Here is a 25,088-nt window from a genome sequence, read left to right as displayed (position 1 = left end):
TAGCCATATGCCTACGAAATGCTTTGATGTTCTCTGGCTCCTGTCCCCACACCTCAAACCTGTGATCTATTACTTTATTATCTAAGAAAAGGCTTTGAGGTTTCATCACTCTAGAGAAGTGGGTCAGACATGTGAAATGCTATTTTAGTGATACACATTAGTCTCAAAATGGCTCAGTCACAGCACTGGTAATATGAGCTGGATGAATTCCCTATTTTGCCATGTCTTCAAGTAAAATGGCGTATTTCAAAGTGGTACAGACTGTATACTTGCACTGCACCTACAAACACTTGTTGACACAACACAGTCTGAATAAATAGGTACTAAATGCGAAAACTTAAAAACTATTCCTTCACCAACATGTCACCAAATGCTGAGAACTTTGCCAGTTGTACCAACACAACCGGTAACTTAAGATAAAGGCCAAATCTTCCCTTACATAAGGAGCTACCAGGCCAGTGAGAAATTCCCATCACATATTAACACAGAAATTTTACGTTCTTGACAAAACCATAGCATTTATTTACAAGTCTCTCAAACAGCTTCTCATCCATAAACAACTCAGAGTCATTACATGTTTTGTTCAAGACCAGCAAAAGAGTCAGAGAAACAGTGTAATAGAACCTAATGGGGCCGTTGGCTCTCCCTTTCTCTTATTGAAACAAGCACTTACTGTTCTGTGTGTGTGTGTGTGTGTGTGTGTGTGTGTGTGTGTGTGTGTAATATGTATTTGTATTTTTTTAAATATAAGGAGCATTTCCATTTGTAAGCCTATCTTCTGTAAGCACTGATGCCATTCTTATTAAATACATGTTAACTGTTTAGAGTCCCAGGCACACAAGCAGGTTCATTCCCTTTCTCCTCAGGCAGTTTCCACACTCCACAACATTCTCATTTTAACAGTCCTCATTACTGGTATCATTTAATACTTGAGGGTTTGCTCAAGTCAATATCAATCCTGCTGATCCTACAAACACTTATTTTGTTGATACAACACAATATCAACAAATAAGTCTGAATCCATAGCTACTAAATGTAAAAATTTAAAAACTATTCCTTCTCCAACATGTCACCAAGTCACTGTTGCTGTAACAACTGTGTCAGTCATGCAGCCTTGTCACGGAGCCACAGAGCAGGAGAGACATCAAGCACAAGGCCTTTCGGGAAATCTCACTCCTCCTGCTACCCAAATCCACTGCTTCTTCTCAAAGACACTTGACACCTTAAACTCAACATTCTGAAGGTGGAAATGTTTACCTGGAAGGCACTTTGTTGGACCCACCTGAAACCTACTTCCTCATTAACAAATAATCCTTTACCACAAGTAAATCTTAACTAACCAGAAGAGGGAGAAGTCTTTCCTTCAGAAGGAACAACAAAAACTTATTCAGAACACAAATTTCCTCTTCAATTAAGCTTAAATGTCTTTGGACTTTGGACGAGTCCTACTTAAGAAATACAATATCTCTTTACCTGATTGGAAAACCTCATGCTCACGTTACGCTGATTCTGTAGTGGGACATAGCGCTGGACAGGATCAATGTCTTTAGGACTGATTAGTTCATCAGCTGAAAAAAAGAAGGGGAATGACATTACTGAAAATGCATTTGCATAACACTAGAAACCAACTAGACGTTTAGAAAATACTTCTCTCAACAAGAGCAGAATATACATTTTTTAGGTGTACATGAAACAACCTCCACCAGGATATACCACATACTAGGCCATAAAATAAGTCTCAATATTTAGAAAAGGACTGAAATCATAAAAAGTATATTCACTGACCACAAGATAATGAAATTAGGAATCGGTAACAGAAAGAAATCTTATAAATTCACACATATGTGGAAATGAAAACATACTATTAAATAACTAACGGGTCAAATAATAAATCAAAAGGGAAATGAGAAAATGCATTCTTATATATTTTCTGATGAGATGAATCAAAATAAAGACAAACGCCAAAATTAATGAAATGTGGGTAAAAGAATGCTCAGAGAAAAAATTATAGCTATAAATACCTATATTAAACAGAAGAAAAAATCTCAATTCAATAACCCATTTTTCCACCTTAAGACAGTGGATGAAAAAGAGCAAACTACATCAAAAGAAGCAGGCGGAAGGAAATAATAAAGATTAGAGTGGAAATTAATGAAACAGCATAGAAAAACAATGCAGAATCAAGGATACCAAAAGTAGTTTCTTAAAAAGCTCAACAAAACTTGCAAACCTTTAGCTAGATTCACCAACAAAAAAAGAAGACTCAAATTACTAAGTCAAGAATGCAAGAAAGAAACATTATTACAGGCCTAAAGGATTGTAAGAGAATAATATCAACAAATATATGTCAACAAATTAGATAACCCAGATGAAATGGACAAATTATGCCAGGAAAACACAAACTACAAAAACTGAATTAGGATGGAAGGAAAAATCTAAACAGATTTGTAAAAAATACATAAAGTAACTGAAACTTTACACACACACACACACACACACACGAGAGAGAGAGAGAGAGCGAGCTCAGGACTAGATGGTGTCACCAATGAATTCTACCAAACAATTAAAGAAAAATTAAAGCCAATGTTTCACAAACTGTACCAAAAACAAACAACAACCAAAAGGAAAAAAGGACACCTCCCAACTCATTCTAACAGGTCAGTATTATTCTAATACCAAAATCAAAGTATTGCAAGAAAATTACAAACCAAAATACGTTATGAACATAGACACAAAAAACCTCAACAAAATACTAGCAAACTAAATCCAGTAACATAAAGAAGGGATTGCACACCATCACCAAGTAGAATCTACCCCACAAATGCAAGGATGGCTTAACATCCCCAAAATCAATTACTGATAGACCATATCAACAAAATAAAGGACAAAACACTATATGATCACTTAAACAGGCTGAGAAAAAGCATCTGACAAAATTCAACATCCTTGAATAAAAAAGCATTCAACAAAGTAGGAACAGAAGAAAATGTATTCAACTTAATAAAGGGCATCTGTGAAAAAGCTACAGCTAATATCACACTCAATGGTAAAAGACTGAATGCTTTTCACCCAAAGATCAGGAATAAGACAAGGATGTCCACTCTCACCACTTCTATTTAACACTGAAGTGTAGGTTCCATCCAGGGAAATTGAGAAAGAAAAAGTAAATAACAAGTATCAGATTGGAAAGGAGAAAGCTACAGTAATTAACAGTGTGGTATTAGCATAAGGATAGACACAGAAATATCTTAGAGATTACAGAAATAAACCCTTGCATATATAGTCAACAGATTCTTGACAAGAGTGTGCCAAAACAATTCAACAGGGAGAGAAAGGGTTTTTCTTTGTTTTGTTTTGAGACAGAGTCTTGCTCTGCTGCCCAGGCTGGAGTGCAGTGGCACAATCTTGGCTTACTGCATCTTTCACCTCTGAGGTTCAAGTGATTCTGGTGCCTCAGTCTCCTGAGTAGCTGGGATTACAGGCATGTACCACCATGCCTGGCTAATTTTTTTGTAGAGACAGGGTCTCATCATGTTGGCCAGGCTGGTCTCAAACTCTTGGCTTCAAGGGATCCAACAGCCTTGGCCTCCAAAGTGTTGGGATTCCAGGGGTGAGCCAACCATGCCCAGCCAAAAAAAGTTTTTTATTGACAAATACTGCTGAGACAATTGGATATTCAAATGCAAAAGAATGAAGCTGGAACTTTTCCTTATACCATATATAAATAACAACTCAAAACAAATCAGAGTTAAATGTAAGAGTTAAAATTGTTAGAAGAAAATATAGGAATAAGTTTTTGTGACTTTGATTTAGACAAAACTATGACTGCAGAAGTAATAAAAGAAGTAAAGAGATAAATTGGATTTCATCAAAATGATAACTTTTTTGTGCTACAAAAGACCCATCAAGAAAGTGAAATAGCCCACAGAATGTGAGAAAACATTCACAAATCAGGTATCTTATAAGGGATTTAAATCTAGAAGATATAAAGAACTTATAACAATGTAATAATAAAAATAAAATAAAAACAATTAAAAAATAGCCACAGTGTCTAAATAGGCATTTCTCCAAAGAAGATATAGAAATTACCAATAAGCACACGAAAAAATGCTCACAACATTAGTCATTTGAGAAATGCTAATCAAAACCACAATGAGATATCACTCCATATCTATAATGAAGGCCACAATTAAAAAAAGAAAATAGGTAAGAACAAATGTTGGCAAAGATGTAGAGAAATAGAAACCCTCAAATAGTGTTGATGGGAAAGCAAAATGATATAGTAGCTTTGGAAAACAGTCTGAAAGTTGCTCAAAATGTTAAACGTAATAGTTAGCATAGACCCAGTAACTACATGCCTAGGTATACATCCAAGAGAAATGAAACAATAATTTTACATAAAGTTTATAGCAGCATTACTCACAATAGCTAAGAAGTGGAAACAACCCAAATGCTCACCTCCTGATGAATGGGTAAATAAAGTGTAATGTATACACACAATGGAATATTGTTCTGCCATAAAAAGGAAGAAATTGCTGAAACATGTTACAACATGGATAAACCTTGAAAATATTAGGCTAAGTGAAAGAAGCCAGAAACAAAAGTCCACATTATTAGTATTGACTTAAACGAAATGTCCCAAATAGGCAAATCTATAGAATTAGAGAGTAGACTTACTTACCATTGCCTAGTCCTGGAGGAAAAGGTGAATTAATGAGAGGAAAATGAGGAGGGACTGCTCCTGAGCATGAGGTTTTTTGGCAGGGAGATGATGAAAACATTGTAAAATTGATTGCAGTGATGGTTGCACAACTCTATAAATATACTAAAAATCAATGAATTGTGAACTTTAAATAGGTGAAATGTATGGTATGTAAATCATATCCCAATAAAGCTCTTCTAAAAATAATAGGAAAGAAATCAGTTAGATTTCTTTCAGAAAAATCAAAAAAATAATACGAAGGAAATCAGTTTGTTAAGAAGAAAGAGTGTTTCCTGATACAAAATTCTAAAAGAGATTTCTGAGAAGGGGCGTTTTGTTATGGGGCACTGAACAACATGAGGGCAACGTCCTCAACTGCTGTTGCACTGTAAACATGGAAGCCCATTTAACGTGGTAGTTCCTTATGGCAACTTTTGATAAAATCCAAGGATATAAGAAAGGAGAAAATTTAGAGTGAGAGGCGGTGGGGAGGAAGGCACTAAGTCTGTAGTTTTCTGCTGTCTTCTGCTGTAACACACTTGAGGGATACCCATCATCACCAGAAGCCCACTCACTACAGCAGGTTTTCTCCAGGGGCCTGGATGAGAATATGCCGGGAAGAGGTGGCAGCGGTGGTGGGAAATGCCCCTGAAATGCAATTCTGCAAAACCTCCTTGGAGTGCGAGTTATCAGTTGTCTACACAAATTTACAGTGAGCATATTTTCCAACCCAGCAAGTCTGTATCTATAAAGTTATTAGTTAGGCTCACATACGTGCAAATTAGTTGAACAATAACAACAACAACAAAATTAAACCTCTTTTTTGTGTGTGTGTGAGATGGAGTCTCGCTCTGTCACCCAGGCTGGAGTGCAGTGGCGCAATCTTGGCTCACTGCAATCTCCACCTCCTGAGTTCAAGCAATTCTTCTGTCTCAGCCTCCCAAGTGGCTGGGACTACAGGCATAGGCCACCAGGTCCAGCTAATTTTTGTATTTTTTTTTTTTTTAGTAGAGATGGGGTTTCACCATATTGGCCACGCTGGTCTCAAACTCCTGACCTCATGATCCACCCAACTCAGCCTCCCAAAATGCTAGGATTACAGGTGTGAGCCACTGCGCCCGACCACAAAATCCGACTTCTAACGTGAGTTTGTGCACTTCTTCATTTTTACTGCATGTAAGCTATACAACTTGCATGTAAGCTATATAACATTTCATTCTTGATCTTCAGCTCTAAAATGATCACTCAGAAACAATACTATGCTAAGTTTTGTATAAATGTACCTGTATATAATATTTACTAAAAAAGTTACAGTTCATTTTCCATAGCATTTTATATATTGCTTTTAGGTAGTAAATATGACAGAGCAGGGATCAATGGTTATAAATTTCTTTGCAGCTTTAGGAATATTTCTACATTAGATTTCTATTCCGGGGCACTTTCCAGGCACATATGCAATGTTAATTGAGACAAAACCACCAAAGGGTTTTAGTAACTCTTGGAAGATCTTTACAATAATAATTAAAGTAGTATCAATAGTAGAATAACAAGAAAAATGGGGAAGAAGACCAGCAGCAGAGTCTGCCAGAGCCACTGCTGCCTCTGCAGCAGCCGCAATACCTACACAGTTATTAAGCTCCAGGCATTAAGTATTTCACATATATTCATTCATTAATCCTCACAACAATTTTATCATTTTACAGATGATGAACCAGAGGCACCTGAGTGTTTAAGCGGCTTTCTTGTGGTTAGTGTACAGCAAAGCTGAGACACAGTCAGCTTCCAGAGTCAGGGCTCTTAAACAATTACTAATCCTGCCCTTTAAGAACCCTGACATTCTACACAACATAGGTGAAAACAATACCAGGAGGAGGAAGAGATAAAAAAGACTATCTAGACATGTTACGTTTTTCCTATCTAAATCAGGTTGCATATTACCAATGTTCTCCTTCCTCTCTGAAAAAATATACACTTCTTCAAAATTTAAACCAAACCAATAAAAGCAGATATAGACATATAACTTTAATGTATTAATTTCAGTTTAGCTCATGATACAGGGTTGATTAGTACACTGATATTCTAAATAGGCAGCAAATTATTTCCCTATCTCATTTTGTATGATCACTGAGATGTGAAAAAATTTCTAAAACCAACAAGTTTTTAGTCATGCTATAGAAATTAAATTCTATCTTTATTACAGTATTTTATTGTTTATAAATGGTGACAGATAAATTAAGAAACCTTATATCCTTGTAAGGCATAAATGCTAATCTATTAAAATCGATAAGAAGTGAATAGTTAACCAAGTCTTTTGAAAGCTTATTTCTTTGCATTTCCTTCATATGTCTCTCTTTGTGCCACACTTTTCTATCTAGCTTGATGTTCCCACTTACACCATGTGCTCATCTATAACTTAATAGACTGTATGCTTCTTATACAAGGTGATACCCCAGTACCTAGTACAGCAGCCGGTACCTAGCAGGCACTCTATAGACTTACTAAGCAAAAGAATAAATTAGTGGGTTAGCAAATACAGAAACACTAATTGCCATACTCATTACTTTAATTCCCATAATGGTAAAAGTGATAAATGTCATTAAAAGGTCAAATTTTTGGCCTCCGCCTTTTTTTTTTCCACTGTATTGATTTTTATCACTCAGTGGCACTGGTTTTCTGGTGAACAGTGACAATCCTGAAAGAACTTATATCCAACCAACTACAGAATATTTAAAATGAAAATAAAAGGATGAGGGTAAGCGGTCAATGGCTTTCCACATTTACAACACAGCACCACACCTCTAAGGTAATCAAGAATTTTTACAAAATAGAGATATCTGTCTTTAAATCCTAAGAACATAGGGATTACATTAATTAATATTTATATTTTTTATGCACAGAAGGTTTATAAAATATACCGTTGGCTCACCTCAGCAAAAATTGTCCAGGGTAAAAAGAAAATATTAAGAAAAATCTTTGTTTCTTTAATGAAACGATAATTTCAAGAAAATTTAACAGAGCAAGTATTCTTTTATCAAGACACAATTACACAGGACATACTAAAATAGGCTCAGTGGATATTTACAGGGTAAAATTATGTACTTCAAAGCCTAGCTGATTCTCAGCTGTGGTGACACATATTAGTAACACATGTATTATGAAATGAGCTACTTAGAGAAAAGGAAAACGCAGATCCTTAACCTCATATTATACCAAAAAATTCCAAGTGTGTGTGTGCGCACACATGCACACATTTTACTCAACTGATTAACAAGGTTGGACTTTCTAAAATTAAGTGGTAAATTCCACAGCACAAATTAAATAGGAAAATACTGGTAGATCTGAGTGTGTAAAGATTTTAAATTCTGCTAATGAAAATATAGGAAAAGCAAAGTTTAAAGGCAAACAAACAAGGAAAACATCAGAGAGGTTTTATACGCTTAATATATAAAACATTCTCCACCAACCTCTCCAACCTACTTTGTTTGGAAATACTGAGCTACACTTCAAAATGTATTCAAGAGATTTCCAATAAATTTTTTTCTGGAAAAAAAAAATATATATATATAAAACATTCATGTAGACTGATAAGAAAAACCATAAAACCAGGGTTAATGGGCAAAAGACTAGATAACTCACAGAAGAGTGACTAAGAAATACATTTCTAATAGGATGCAAATGAAAACAAGATGCAATTTATTATCTTATTAGGCTAGCAATGTTTTTATTTTTAATAGGAATATTTAATGCCACAGAGGTTACTGGTGAAAACTGCTTAATATTCAAGTTTATCAAAATAATACATATATATATATATTTTTATTTTTTTTTTTTTTGAGACAGAGTCTTGCTCTGTCACCCAGGCTGAAGTGCAGTGGTGCAAACTCGGCTCACTGCAACTTCCACCTTATGGGTTTAAGCAATTTTCCTTCCTCAGCCTCCCAAGCAACTAGGACTACAGGCACGTGCTACCATGCCCAGCTAATTTTTTGTATTCTTAGCACAGAGGGGGTTTCACTAGGTTAGCCAGGATGGTCTCTCCTGACCTCGTGATCCGCCCACCTCAGCCTCCCAAAATGCTTGGATTACAGGCATGAGACGCCGTGCCTGGCCAAGAATATATCTTTTTTTAACCATTAATATTTATTAATGTTTTCAAAATATCCACCCTAAAAAATTCTTGTATTCATCTGCCTTAAATTATATAGTATGTAAAGTTCTAACCTTTAACGGATTAGGATTATGCAATAATACATGAATGAAGACCATCACTATGAATATCTGATGTACAAGATAAGAAAAGTTAGTTGCATATATGGAGAAGACAAGCTGAAGTCTAGAGGGCAGATTTTTAAAAGCTGATATGTTTGTGTCTCGTTTTAGGATATATTGAAAAAGGACATATACTAAAGTTATATAATGGCCTTTATAATGGCTATATAATGCTTTTAGAGAATGTTACCATTAATTTTGTTATATTTCTTTAGTTTTTTGAATCTCAAAAAAAAATTCAATCTAAACGTCAAGATTTTAAAGCGATTTTTAATCTTTTTTTTTGAGACAGAGTCTCACTCTGTCACCCAGGCTAGAGTGCAGTGGCGTGATCACGGCTCACCACAGCCTTGACCTCCAGGGCTCAGGTGATCCTCCAGCCTCAGCCTCCTGAGTAGCTGGGACTACAGCTGTGCACCACCATGCCTGGGTAATTTTTCTGTATTGTTTGTAGATACAGGTTTTTGCCATGTTACCCAGGCTAGTCGCAAACTCCTGGGCTCAAGCAATCTGCCCACCTCAGCCTCCCCAGATGCTGGGACACAGGCTTGAGCCACTGCACTAAGCCTCAAGTGATTTTTAATGCAGTAAATATAGTTATGTAATGATGCATAAAGATGTCCCATAAGATATAATATTGTATCTTCACTATACCTTTACTATGTTTAAATACGTTAGGTATACAGATACTTAGCATTGTGTTACAACTGTCCATAGTATTCAGTACAGTAACATGCTCTACAAGTTTGTAGTCTAGGAGCTAGGTATATATATATCATATAGGCTAGGTATACATACACACGTCTATATATTATATAGGATAGGTATGTCGTAGGCTAAAAATCACCTAAAGACACAATTCTCAGAATGTAGCCCTACCATTAAGCAATGAATGACTGTACTTTTAAGGTTATGTATTTTTGCAAGAGCTAAAAAAGTTACTATGCTTTCTTTAGACTGGTTTTATATGAATAGTTTCTAAACTTTCTAATTTGAATAACAATTGAAGGTATAACTAATGATCATTTTATTCTAAGACACATCAAATATATCTTAAGGTATGTCTTAGGTGGCTTAAAGTATACATGTTTATAATAAATTTACCAGTTATATAGCAAATGTTGGTTTTCTCAAAGTATAAGATTTATAAGGAAATACTGTGAATAATTAACTTATTTTTTAAGAACACAGTGGGGACTTCAGGCCTTGGTTCAGGAAATAGCATACTGTGTCTTTCTTTTAACAACGAAATAGAAGTCACATTGTTTTGTTGTATAATTATTTACTTAGGCATACATAAAGCAAAGTATTATTAGACTTCACTGAGATACAAACTGGTGTGAATTAGTGAAAGTCGTATATTAGAGTATTTTTAAAGATTCACTGTTCTATTATTTTAATGTAAAAATAGTAACCACAATTAACTGGCCACAAAATGTTGCCAAGCAGATATCCAACTGAGGATCCTTTAGTGAATAAAGACTTTTTAAGTAAATGTATCTGGAACCCTAATGAAAATCTATAGAAGTCTGATGGTTCTTAGGGCTGGTATACAATAGTTAACAGCAACGAAATGATTCAATCTTCTGAGATGTTATTCATTCTAACCAGTTAGTTGTTAACCAGATGACACATAGCTAGGCTAGACTACTAATGAATATGCAATATTTCTTTTTTTCAGCTGGAGATATGTATGTGATTTCATAGTATGCAACATACTTACTGCATGTTCTCATTGCCTTTTCAGAAGATCAGCAGGGAAAAGAGAAACTGACTTTCTTTTACAGAAGCCCTGCAGGATTTCTTTCTCTTTTTGGTCATGAAACAGAAATGGAGGCATGGCCTGTACTATTTCTGTTCTCTAGTCTTAACATGAAAAAATACTGTCTTCACTCAAGACCTGTCTACATTCAACACAGTTATTTTGGAAAGTTCAATGCATTTTTACTGATACTATTGTCAATCTTTTTCTTCTTTTAAAGCTCAATTTGCTTATGTAGGGCGTAGTCGATTCCACCTTCTCAATTCACTAGCTTTGTCAATTTTGTCTAGAGGCTTGCTCAAGCAACATTCTTTCTAGTTGCACTAAACCCAGGCGGGATATACGGCAAAAAGCAGGAGGAAGATGGTTTTAATTTCATATCCCAGATCCCAGGTGCCAGGTTTCAGCCTCAGAATCACAGAAAAAAATCCATCATGCTCATTTGTAATTTCCAAATGTAGCACATAAAAACTAATCATTCTAATGTTAAAATTCTTATCCTTACATAAGTTAACTAGTCCTCTACTAAAATATGTTTTACTTAGCTGTATCAACAAAGCTTCTTTGTAATTATGCTAGTGAGATGGAAATAATATTCTAACCAGAGATAACCTTCCCAACTTGGCTTGATTCTAAGAAAACTCTTTCATGTGTCTTTTCCCCTCCTTTGGAAATTCTAAAAGCAAAGCCTATATAAATAATATCAACTCTTTGTCAAAAAACTGTCCCTTTAAAGGAAGAAAATGTTTCTACATGTTCTTAAATTAGCAATAGGTATATATAGAGACCCAGAAAATAAAATTAGGAAAGGAGCAAATTGAAAACAGCATTAACTTAGTTTTTGCTTATTTGGTTAGCTTCTTCCTGCTCTTACATATCATTTATGTAAAGCTCAAATTGGAAATCTGTCCTGTGAAATATTCTTCCCTAATGGAATATTTTTAAAAAACCAAAGATGATTACTCTTATGGCACAAATTTATTAGTATTTATGCAGTAATGCTAGAAATAATAAAAATCATAATAGTATTTTATACAGTAGGCAGTTCTTTTTTTTTTTTTATTGTACTTTAGGTTCTAGGGTACATGTGCAGATCATGCAGGATTGTTGCATAGGTACATACACGGCAATGTGATTTGCTGCCTCCTTCCCCCCGTCACCTATATCTGGCATTTCAGTATGCAGTTCTTTTAGTGCAGGTACAGTATTTATAGTTAGCCTTTTCATAATCTTTTTGCCATAAAGGGATTCTGACTCTAAAGTGATAGCCTTTTTTATGTAAATGCTAATAACATTTAAAATTTGAGCAAGGAATGGTGCAGGAAAATGCATAATGTTTTTTCTGTGTTTATCAAATTTGTCTTCATTTCAAAGTGTCCAAGAGTGCTATGATTCAGCTCAAGTTGTAGGAGAAGATTGAAAAATAATTCCTCAAAGAATTATGAACAATGGTCTTATTAAGCCTCCAACTAAAATTGCCAATATGTATTTACTGGAAAGAAGAGAACTTTGAGATGACCAATACCTTTCGGCCAGTGGCTTACTAAAGGTATGACCAAGCATGACTGCTATGGTTTTCTTAAGGCAGAATTTTTTTTTTTTTTTTTGGGACGGAGTTTCACTCTTGTTACCCAGGCTGGAGTGCAATGGTGCGATCTCGGCTCACCGCAACCTCCGCCTCCTGGGTTCAGGCAATTCTCCTGCCTCAGCCTCCTGAGTAGCTGGGATTACAGGCACGCACCACCATGCCCAGCTAATTTTTTGTATTTTTAGTAGAGACGGGGTTTCACCGTGTTGACCAGGATGGTCTCGATCTCTTGACCTCGTGATCCACCGGCCTCGGCCTCCCAAAGTGCTGGGATTACAGGCTTGAGCCACCGCGCCCCGGCCTAAGGCAGAATTTTTAATGTATCATATAAAAGTAACTCAAAGTTTCTATAATCTTCTGCAGAAAACCTATATACTAAGCTGAATGCAGCCCCCTAAATGATCACAAATGGTACCCATACCTATTTTGCTTTCTTCCCAGAAACTGTCCATAATCATTTAGTGAAATAGGTGTATTAATATACCATTAGATACCAAGAAACTCCCCAAAGACCTCTTAAAAGCATGAAACACGACCCAAATCCAACATAAACACCAGCAAAGGCATATTTATTTCTAATAGCTTAATTACAAGGAAAAAAATACCATTCCCAATCTTCTCCACTTACCCAGGAGTTTTGCAATGATATAAAGTGCTTGTCCCCAAAGAAACAGTTTTCCATCACGGCCACAGTTGCTAGGAAATCGTTTTTGACTACCGGGGTTATTTTTTTCATATTCTACAAAGTCAGCTGGTACGTAATAGTACTTTGGTACAACAGGATATCCTACGAAATTTAAAAACAAGTATTTAAAATATAACAAATCTGTATTAGTTCATTATCATGCTACTAATAAAGACATACCAAAGACTGGGTAATTTATAAAGGAGAGAGTTTTAATGGCCTCAAAGTTCCACATGGCTGGAGAGGCCTCACAATCATGATGGAAGGCAAAGAAAAAGCAAAGGTATGTTTTACATGGTGGGAGGCAAGAGGGCTTGTGCATTTATAAAACTATCAGATCTCCTGAGACTTACTCACTACCATGAGAACAAAATGGGGGAAACCACCCCCATGATTCAGTTATCTCTACCTGGACCCACACTTGACATATGGGAATTATTAAAATTCAAGGTGAGCTTTGCGTGGGGACACAGCCAAACCATACAAAATTAGTGTCTTTTCCAAAATTTCCCTTCAAGACAGTGTAACAATTAGAAAGCAGAGAGAGAAAATTGTTGTACAGGAGGCAACAGATTTGATAAGCTATAGAAAGCTGGATATTCTGGTTCTTTTCAGATATTGTCAGTGAAAATCATGGAGAAAAGATTGACTTTAAAACACTAATTCAACAGCAGGTTGTTATCCTTTGGCTAACAATGAGTACATAATCTTCCTCAACAACATTTAATTTTAATACCTTTAAATGAATCAACAGATACGATACACAGTATGCAAATATTTAGAGCCACAGAAGAAGAAATTTTTAATAGGATTAGTCTGCAGAAGCTTTACAAATGAGATATTGTGTAATCTTAAATGAAGAATTATAACTCTGAGCCATTGCTAGAGCAAAGAATCCCCATTTAAGCATTAAGCCCATTATCTACCATTCAATATCAAGGAAGAGAAAAAGTCATCCTCCCCAGTGACCATTTAAAACTGGGTTGGTAGAAACTAAAATTATTATTTAAGAGTAGAATCTTTGTGGATGATACAATGGGAAAATAATCAACAATCTAGGTAGGATGCTACAGAAGACTTTTTGCCTTATTAGCCCGTAGTGAACATAATTTTTCCAATAAAATTGCAGAGGTTTCCCTAAAATTTTGCCTCCTTACATATCAAACAATCAACAATAACGTTTGTGTCTAAAATCAATAAGAAGATCTATGCTATACAGAGAATACTTTGAACATCACTCTTTGAACATGATGAAGCCTGAAGTACATTAAACTACTACACCTCAATGCATCAATGATCTAACCAAAATATTAAAAGATCCACTTCAAAGGATTTCAAATATTACATGCATTACAAAATTCAATACAATATTTCTCACATTGGACAAGTGATCATTTGTAGCATAAAGACAAAAATAGCTTTTAAAAATTAATATTCACTTTGAATTCAATGTTTATCCATAAACATTTCACAACTTTTAACATTACGAGCATGTGAGTGAGCATATAATATGAAGTATTTACTCTGAGATATCTGAAAGAATATCACAAACTTCATGTGAGATAGGAATGGGGCCCAGTGCTGTGGCTGTCAGTACTTTCAAGATCCCAAAGACATCTAGAAAATCTCATCCGGAATTCCTTTGAAAATCCAAGTTAAACAGAAAATTCAGTTATGTCTTTTGAGGGTCCCTACTGATGTTTGACTGAAACCAATATATCATTATTTCTAAGACTGGGCCTTCTGACCGTTTCTAAAATATTAAATCCATCCTCAAAGGATGACATTTTAGCACTATGGCAGACGTTCAAAATACAATGCTAAGGACCCTAGAAAAAAACTCGAAAGAGGGGTCCAGAAGATTCTCCGCAATTCTAGTGCCTTAGACAAGGGCAGAACCTCTCCAGGTATCCCTCTGCAGAGGCAGCACTCATCTGACTATAGCATTTTTGGTGACCTGGATAAAAACTAGTCACTTTCTATTACTGTCACACTTACAGAGTAATGGAATTACATAGTAAATAACAGATGAAGGAACTCTGTCCACCTGACTATAGCCCTGTGGGTTTGAAATGACTATAGCCATGCCCACCTAGATTCATCTCCATCTTTGTTTTGGTTAATCTTCTTTCTGATTTCATTTCAGACACCAATCATTTTTTTCAATTTAATATATGTTATTGTGTTTTACAAAGGGCTTACACATTTCAAATAAACATTAAAGAAATGTTGGTTGGAAGAATTTCTTAAAAATAAACTATACCTTCGGTGGTCTGATGAAGTACTGGTGTCAAAAGATTCTGATATTCCTGTACTTGCTCAGGATTGCCTCTAAAAACTCCTAAAATATAAAATAAAAAATGTTATAGCAGCTGAGCTCAATAAGCATCTCAAAAATTTTACCTTAGAAACAATCTATTAGCCCAGTTACAATTATTTTGGCAATTTTCTATGCAAATGGTAAAATTAAAATGGAAAAAAGTAATGCAAATCTGTATGACACTTTTCCAAGAAATTGGTTTTAGAAAGTCATGTTAGCATTTATAATTGAAAACTGAATTTTAATTGAACTTTCCCTATTCCTAAGTATAAATGTTACTGACATTCACATTATGATGGCTTATGGTATTACTGATTTCTACTAGTAAAGATTTTTCCTTGTAAATATGAATAATATATATGGTATCATTTTTTAAATGCTTCAGAGTGTTTTTTTAATTCTTTAAAAAATTTAGCATTCACTCAGAAAGAAAGGAGCAGGCATATACAAATGCAGGGCAATTAACATCACTGAAGTGCAGACTATTTTTATACCTGAAAGGAGTCATATTTCATTTCTGCTCTTCTTTAAATCACTTAAATCCTATAGCTTAAATTTCGGGAAAAAGCTTGCTTAAATTTCAGGAAAAAACTCACTTACCATCAATCATCATATAAAGGAAAAATATGGGAAATTCACATTCAATGCCATCAAATAGCTAAAACAGAAAATAAAACATTAAATTTTTCACTAACAATTATTATTATTATTTTGAGACAAGATCTTACTCTGTTGTCCAGGCTATAGTACAGTGGCACAATCATGGCTCACTGCAGCCTTGCCCTCCTGGGCTCAAACAATCCTTTCTCCTGCCTCAGACTCCCAAGTTGACAGGATTATAGACACACACCACTATATCTGGCACTATCTCTGTGTGTCTCTCTCTCGCTGTCTCTCTTTCTTTCTTTTTTCTCAGAGATGTAATCTCCTCCCTATCTTTCTCAGGCTGGTCAAACTCCTGCTCTCAAGAGATCCTCTTATCTTGGTCTCCCAAAGTGCTGGGTTTACAGGTGTGAGCCACTGTGCCCAGGCACTAACAATTAAATTAGAAGAACTATAGTTAGGCAATATGTCAAAGATTTGTAACAGCAATACAGTTGAACTGATTTTGTAAGTAGCTTCCTTGTTGTTTTTTCTTAAAAAAAATTTCAAATTTTATTATTCAAAAGCTCAGTCATTCAGTCCATCAAATTGCAATCCTTCAATAAATCTTTACTGAATACTTACTAATGCCTGGAACCAAATAGACAGGGAACTACTAAGACAAAAGATTGAGAACTTCCCTTAACAGGCTACAGCCTAGTAGGGAGGCCAACATGTAAATAAACAACTATTATGCAGTAGGAAATATCTACACAAGGTATGTCAGGCTCATAGTGGGTGGAACACCTGAGTCTGCCTCGGAGTCAGGGAAGGTTTATAGGAAAGGAGATGTTTCAGCTAACGCCGGATAGACTTCACTGGGGAGATGAGCTAAGGTAACTCAAGGCAAAGGAAATATCAGTTACAAACCACAGATGCACAGAAGTACAAAGTATGTTAAAGAACCTACCAGTAATTCAGTATTTCTGGAATAAACAAGGAAGAAGTAGTGAAAACTGAAACCCAATAGAAGGGCCAGGTCAGCCAGATCAGGAAGGGCCTTGTAGGTCATGCTAAGTGGCTAAGACTTTGGTCTGGAAATAAAAAAGAACCACAGGTGAATACTAAGCAGGATCAGATTTACTCATTATATTTACTCGCCAGACTGAGCAGCTGGTAATACTGAAGAGAGTTATTAGGGCAAGAAACAGGACCAGCTGGAAGATTGCTGGAGCAAAATCCAAAGAGAAAAGATGACAGCCTAAACTGAGGTTTCTCAAGTTGGGTACTACTGACATTGTTACCAAATAATTCTTTGTTGTTGGGCGGTCCTGCGTGGTGCAGAATGTTTAGTAGCATCCCTAGCATCTACCTTCTAGATGTCAGTAGTACAGAACAACCCAAAATGTCTGCAGACATTATCAAATATCCCCTGGTGGGGCAAAATCACCCCAAATCCACTAAACTAAACTAGGGAGTAATAGAGAGGAAGAAACAGAATTTTAGGATTTTTAGGAGGCTAAATCAGCCAGCCTTGGTGATTGACAAAGGAAAATGGGTGAGAAGGAAGTGCCTAAAATGACTCTCGGGTATAGGCCTTGAGCACAGGAGTGGAAGCTGAATACAGAAAGACTGTAGGACATCTAATCGAGGATGTTCACAAGGCAGCTGCATTCAGGGGTCAGGCACTCGAGGAGAGGTATGAGTTAGAAATGGATATCTGCAGTTAATAGCTATAGCTGAAGCTGAGAGCTCACAACCAGAATGAAGAGAGACTAGGGCTGTGGATGGACCCCAGGAGAAGAGCAGTGTTCAAGAGGAGGCAGAAGAAGAGAAACCTGCAAAGGAGACTAAGAAGTAAGTGACAGAAGTAGAGAATTAAGAATGGGGTCACAGCAAATGGAGAATGTTCCAACAAAGAAGATTCAGCAAAGACTTTACTTAAATGCCAAGAAGTTCTATGAAGCAAGATCAGAAAAGCATCCACTCGACTCAGGGTTGTAAATGGACTGAAGCCTGTACAGCTACTGGAGAGTGCTCGAAAGGAAGCCAGTTTGTAAGGGAAAAGTGTAAGACGGAAGCAAATGAAAAACGCCAAGTAGACACCATGCTTTTCAGACGTGTGGCACAAAGAGAAAGAGGGTGGAGTTGGACAGGACTTGTTTCTTAATAATAAACATCAATGCGCTTAATGAGGAAAAAAGCTAATTTAAGTTAGGGAAACAAGACAGAGAAGGTAGAAGTGGGAAAAATGAGGAGAAAAAAAGAAAGAGAAATGGATATCCTTCTATCACAGAAGAAAACAAGTTAGGGTATCAAGAAAGCAAAAGAGAATAGGATGGGGTATACACAGGATGGGTTAGCCTTAGAAAGAACAGAGAGCTCCTTCTGTGAGGCAAGAGAGATGGAGGTAAGTATGGATGAAGGAAAGACACAGAGGAGGAGGTAATACAGAAATGAAAGGCTAACAAGTAGGAAATCAAAAGGAAAGTCTGCCAACTTGAGTACAAATTGAAAAAAGCTGGAAAAGCCTTCATGGGGAGTTCCTGGCAGGGTCAAATTCAATAGCAGGACTAACAAGAACTGACAACAGTGATGAGGCTGAACCAAGACAGATCTCCTGACTGTGGGGCAGCTCCTATCCACTGTGCTGTGGCTTTCCTTGGTGGTGCTCAGCAGCAGGTGCAAAAGTAGAGAAAGCTTGGTGTACGGATCCAAAGTTGGAAGTGTGCAAGGTGGTAGTTGCAGGTGGTCCAATTCAAATGTAAGTGCCATACATTGGCATAGAAAATGTGTTAAATAGGAAAGAAGCACTTGAAAGTGTTTAAGAGATAAATGGATCTTTTGGTCCAACCTAACAGATTGTAACACTGCCAACACTACTGAAAATTTCAAAAGTGTACACAATAAAATGGTTTCCAACTGATAGTCAACTGTGAAATTAAATAAAATAAAGCTAGGTTGTAGTGGTATATGCTGGTAGTCCCAGCTATTTGGGAGGCTGAGGCGGGAGAATCATTTGAGTCCTGGAGTTCCAGTCCAGCCTGGGCAACATGGTGGGATCTGGTCTCTATTTAAAAAAAAAGAAAAGAAAAGACGTTAAATAAAATGATAAATAGCTTGTTTAGTTTTCCTGCAAAAGTGTATATTAAATTTTAAAACAGTATGTTAATTGCCAAACAACTTAAAAGGTATAATGTTGCTTTTACATTTTCTATATACAGATTTCTGGGGACCTTACCTACCTTCAGTGAGTGATCCAGCTATGCCCACACATAAAAAATACCTTTCAATACACTACATTAAAGCAAAGTCCTCAGCAATGTGCATGACTTCTTACTTTTTTGGGGTGATGTTTTCTAGATGACTTAAAAGTAGCTAGTATAAACCTAGATATATAGCAGTGTGTGTGTGTGTGTGTGTGTGTGTGTGTGTGTGTTTAAAAATACAAAATATTTTAAAACTAAACATTTAGAGCACTATATTTTAAAAGAAAGTGTCTAAATGAAACAGATAAAGGAAGACAGAATTGCACATCAGTTTAAATAAAAGAATTTCCTTAATAGGTTAAAAGATATATCACAAACAGATATTTAATATTATATAAGACAAATAGTATGGATCAGGTAAGCACAGGACTAAAAATGTAATGGAAAACTCTTCACCCAATAAATCAACATGGCCCAATATCAGCAAATACCTCACTGGTAATAAGTGCTAGCACTTACTGAGCATTCACTTCGCGCCAAGCACTATTCTAAGCACTTTTTTGTAAGTTATTTAATCCTCATAAGAACCTCAGGATATAGATACTATTATTATTTTACCAAGGAAAAAAATTAAGCACAGAGAGAGGTTAGTTAACTGGCCCATGGCCCCATAGCTAGTAAGTAGCAGAGCCAGAATTCAAACCCAATGGTCAGTCTTTTGAATCTGTGCTTTTAACTGCTCTGGTATACTATTAACATGGAATATTTTGGGTGGATCCAAGATGGCCAAAGAGGAACAGCTCTGGAGTGCAGTTCCCAATGAGAACAACGCAGAGGGTGAGTGATCACCACATTTCCAAACGAGTTTTTACTGCCCACAGACCAGGAGATTCCCAGGCTGAAAAGTGTCACAAGTTTCCAGCACAGCTCTATCAGCCGGCGCTGTGGGTTTCCACACAAAAACTCACATAAATATGGGTGGCTGTTTCAACTGGCACCTGGAATGCCTGGAATACAGAGCCGCCGATTCAACTGAAAAAAGGGGCTGAAACAGGAAGCCAGGTGATCTGGTTAAGCGGGCCCCACCCCCAAAAGACCAGCAATCTGAAACGTTCTGGATTAAGAGTTTGCAGCAAGCTCAGCTGGACCCAGGATGGTCTAGCTTGGTGGGGGGAAGGGTGTCAGCCCTTACCAAGGTGGTCTGCCATTACCGAGGCAGTCCGCCATTACTGAGGCAGTTCTAACAGTACCTCTGTAAACAAAACCACAAGGAAGTTCACAAAGAAGGTAGGCAGAGCCCACGGCAGCTCAGCAATGCCGCTACTGGGAGACTGTTACTAGACTACCTCCTTGCTGGGCAGGGCATCCCTGAAAAAAGGCAGCAGCAAGTCAGGAACTTATATATAAAGCCACACCTTCCCAGGACAGAGCACCTGGGAAAAAAGGCAGTTATGAGTTCCATGGCAGCAGACATAAATGTACCTGCCCAGCAGCTCTGAATGGAACAATGGCGCTCACAGCTCAGCACCTGAGCTCCTATAAGGGACAGACTGTCTCCTCAAGCAGCTCCCCGAACCCCATATATCCAAAGAGATATATCCTGTATGACCTCCTCATAAAGGAGAGCTCAAGCTGACATCTGGCAGGTACCCTTCTGGGATGAAGATAACAGAAGAAGAAATCAGTAGCAACTCATACTGTTCTGCAGCTGCTGTAGGTGATCCCCAGGCAAGCAGGGTCTGGAGTGGACATCCAGCAGTCCTACAGCAGAGGGGCCTGACTGTCAGAAGGAAAACTAAAAAACAGAAAGAAATAACTTCAACATCAACAACAAAAAAGTCCACTCAGAGACCCCACACGAAAGTCCCCAACTACAAAGTCCACAGGTAGATAAATCCACGAAGATGGGAAGAAATCAGCACAAAAAGGATGAAAACATCAAAAACCAGAAGCTTCTCCTACTCCAAGGGATCACAACTCCTCACCAGCAAGGGAACAAAGCTGGATGGAGAATGAGTCTGATGAATTGACAGAAACAGGCTTCAGAGTTGGGTAATAACAAACTTCTCTGAGCTAAAAGAACATGTTCTAACCCAATGCAAAGAAACTAAGAACCTTGAAAAAAAGGTTAGACAAAATGCTAACGAGAATAAACAGCTTAGAGGAGAATATAAATGACTTGATGGAACTGAAAAACACAACACAAGAACTTCACGAAGCATAAACAAGTTTCAATAGCCAAATCAACCAAGCAGAAGAAAGGATATGAGAGATAGAAGATCAACTCAATGAAATAAAACGGGAAGGCAAGATTAGAGAAAAAAAGAATGAAAAGAAATGAACAAAGCCTCCAAGAAATATGGGATTATGTGAAAAGACCTAATCTATGTTTGGTAGGTGTACCTGAATATGACGGAGTGAATGAATCCAAGATGGAAAACTTCAGGATATTATCCAGGAGAACTTCCCCAACCTAGCAAGGCAGGCAACATTCAAGTCCAGGAAATACAGAGAACACCACAAAGATATTCCTTAAGAAGAACAACCCCGAGGCACATAATCGTCAGATTCACCAGGCTTGAAATGAAGGAAGAAATGCCAAGGACATCAGAGAGAAAAGCTGGGTTACCCACAAAGGGAAGCCCATCAGACTCACAGTAGATCTCTCAGCAGAAACCCTACAAGCCAGAAGAGAGTGGAGGCCAATAGTCAACATCCTTAAAGAAAAGAACTTTCAACCTAGAATTACAATATCCAGCCAACTAAGCTACATAAGGAAAGGAGAAATAAAATCCTTTATGAACAAGCAATTGCTGAGATATTCACCATCACCAGGCCTGCCTTATAAGAGCTCCTGAAAGAAGCAGTATACATAGGAAAGAACAACCACTACCAGCCACTCGAAAACGTGCCAAATAGTAAAGAACATTGACACAATGAAGAAACTGCATCAACGAATGGGCAAAATAACCAGCTAGCATCAAAATGGCAGGATCAAATTCACACATAACAATATTAACGCTTAATATAAATGGGCTAAATGCTCCAATCAAGACACAGACTGGCAAATTGGATAAAAAGCCAAAACCCATCAGTGTGCTTTATCCAGGAAATAATCTCACATGCAAGGACACACATAGGCTCAAAATAAAGGGATAGAGGAAGATTTACCAAGCAAATGGAGAGCAGAAAAAAAAAGCAGGAGTTGCAATCCTAGTCTCTGATAAAATAGATTTTAAATCAACAAAGATCAAAAGAGACAAAGGAGGATATTACATAATGGTAAAAGGATCAATGCAACAAGAAGAGCTAACAATCCTAAATATATACACACCCAATACAGGAGAACACAGATACATAAAGCAAGTTCTTAATGACCTACAAAAGGGACTTAGACTCTCATACAATAAAAGAAGGAGACTTTAACACTCCACTGTCAATATTAGACACATTGATATTAACAGGGACATCCAGGACTTGAACTCAGACCTGGACCAAGCAAACCTAATAGACATCTACAGAACTCTCCACCCTAAATCCACAGAATATACATTCTTCTCAGCACCACATCACACCTACTCTAAAATTGACCACATAATTGGAAGTAAATCACTCCTCAGCAAATGCAAAAGAACAGAAATCATAACAAACAGTCTCTCAGACCACAGTGCAATCAAATTAGAACTCAGGACTAAGAAACTAAATCAGAACCGCACTGCTTCATGGAAACTGAACAACTGTCTCTTGAATGTTGACTGGATAAAGAATGAAATGGGGGGAGATCCAAGATGGCCGTTTAGGAACAGCTCAGGATTGCAGCTCCCAGTGAAAGCGCAGAGGGTGAGTGGACGCCGCGTTTTTATTGCCCACAGACTAGGAAATTCCCGGGAAGAGGTGCTCCACGCTCGCCAGCGCGGCTCTTGTGGCCAGCGCTGCTGTGCCGGCCGGCGCCGGCCGGCGCCGACCAGCGCCGCTGCTCTGCCCCGCGCGGCTGCTTTGTCGGCGCCCCGGATCCGCGGTTCTCCGTACAAAATACACCAGTCCGGGTGCCCTTTTGGCTGGCGATTGGAGCCACGGGAAGTCGCCCATATGCCGGTTTAAAAAGGGGACTGAGCAGAGAACCAGGACAGTAGATTCCAGGGCAAAAAAAAAAAAGAAAAAAAAGCGCCACAAACCTCAGTGCCGCTGTTTAAGCCAGCGCAGTGAGTGGCCGCAGGGGAAAACAAACAGACCCCGGCGCCTCTTCAACAGGCGACTGGAACACCAACTTAAAAAAGGCTCTGAGGCAGGGAGCCAGGCGATCAGGCTCGGCTGGCCCCACCCCCACAAAAGAAGAGCAACCAGAAACTCTGGATTGAGAATTTCACAGCAAGCGCAGCTGAACCCAGGACAGTCCAGCTCTATGGGGGAGGGGCGTCCGCCATTACCGAGGCAGCCCGCCGTTGCCAAGGCAACCCGCCATTGCTGAGGCAGCCCGCCGTTGCCAAGGCAACACGCCACAGCAGAGACTCCGCCCCAACAGAGGTGGGCCACCATCGCCAAAGCAGTTCTAACTACACCCATATAAACAGGACTGCAGGGAAGTTCACTCGGCAGCGGGGCGCAGCCCACAGCAGCTCAGCAAAGCTGCTATAGGCCGACAGTGACTAGGCTGCCTCCTTGCTGGGCTGGGCAGGTCTGAAGGAAAAAAAGAAAAAAAAAAAAAAAAAAAAAAGAAGGCAGCAGCATAATGGAAACTCATAAATAAAGCCCTAAATCCCTGGGACAGAGCACCTGGGAACAAAAAGCAGTTTATGAGTTCTGCTGCAGCAGACCTAAAAGTACCTGCCCAGCAGCTCTGAATGAACAACAACAGAGCTCACAGCTCACCATTTGAGCTCCTATAAAGAAAAGACCGTCTCCTCAAGCAGCTCCCTGACCCCTATATATCCAAAAAGACACCTCATAGAGGAGAGATCAGATTGACACTAGGCGGGTATCCTTCTGGGACAAAGATAGAAGAAGAAGAAAACTGGTAACAACCTTTGCTGTTCAACAGCTGCTGCAGGTGAACCCCAGGCAAGCAGGGCCTGGAGTGAACATCAGCAGACCTACAGCAGAGGGGCCAGACTGTCAGAAAGAAAACCAAGAGGCAGAAATAACCTCATCATCAACAAACAGAACGTCAATCTGAAAGATTTGAGACCCAATCTGAAAGCCAGCAACTACAAAGTCGACAGGTGGATAAATCCTTAAGGATGGGAAGAAACCGGCGCAAAAAGGATGAAAACACCCAAAACCAGAACACCTCTCCTCCTAAAAGGGATCACAACTCCTCGCCAGCAAGCGAACAAGGTTGGATGGAGAATGAGTGTGATGAAATGACAGAATCAGAATTCAGAAGATGGGTAGTAAGAAACTTCTGTGAACTTAAAGAACATGTTCTAACCAAATGCAAAGAAACTAAGAACCTTGAAAAAAGATTTGACAAAATGCTAACAAGAATGGACAAAATAGAAAGGAATATAAGTGAATTGATGGAGCTGAAAACTGCAACACGAGAACTTCGTGAAGCATGCACAAGTATCAACAGCCGAATTGACCAAGCAGAAGAAAGGATATCAGAGGTCGAAGATCAACTCAATGAAATAAAACGGGAAGGCAAGACTGGAGAAAAAAGGGTAAAAAAGAATGAACAAAGTCTCCAAGAAATGTGGGACTATGTGAAAAGACCTAATCTACGTTTGATAGGCGTACCTGAATGCGACGAAGAGAATGAATCCAAGCTGGAAAATACTCTGCAGGATATTATCCAGGAAAACTTCCCCAACCTAGCAAGGCAGGCAAACATTCAAGTCCAGCAAATACAGAGAACACCACAAAGATATTCGTCAAGAAGAGCAACCCCAAGTCACATAATCGTCAGATTCACCAGGGTCGAAATGAAGGAGAAAATACTAAGGGCAGCCAGAGAGAAAGGTCGGGTTACCCA

At 38.0% G+C, this 25,088-nt stretch overlaps 1 protein-coding gene across 10 annotated transcripts in view; it reads right to left on the bottom strand.

The window, feature by feature from the left end:
* Positions 1–25,088, bottom strand: part of PHKB (phosphorylase kinase regulatory subunit beta) — a 240,712-nt gene that overhangs the window by 85,923 nt on the left and 129,701 nt on the right. For all 10 annotated transcript variants that reach the window (XM_032255593.1, XM_032255595.1, XM_032255596.1 and 7 more), the window contains 4 exons: positions 15,927–15,984; positions 15,270–15,347; positions 12,950–13,108; positions 1,474–1,568 (listed from right to left, as the gene is read on the bottom strand). In XM_032255593.1, coding sequence (XP_032111484.1) covers positions 1,474–1,568; positions 12,950–13,108; positions 15,270–15,347; positions 15,927–15,984 — 390 coding nt within the window. The remainder of the gene's footprint in view (positions 1–1,473; positions 1,569–12,949; positions 13,109–15,269; positions 15,348–15,926; positions 15,985–25,088) is intronic.

This window comes from Sapajus apella, unplaced genomic scaffold (assembly GCF_009761245.1).
Source record: "Sapajus apella isolate SASKATOON/1434 unplaced genomic scaffold, GSC_monkey_1.0 scaffold90, whole genome shotgun sequence".
Lineage (NCBI taxonomy): Eukaryota > Metazoa > Chordata > Mammalia > Primates > Cebidae > Sapajus > Sapajus apella.
The sequence above is the reverse complement of the archived record's forward strand: the minus strand, read 5'-3'. Positions and strand labels throughout refer to the sequence as shown.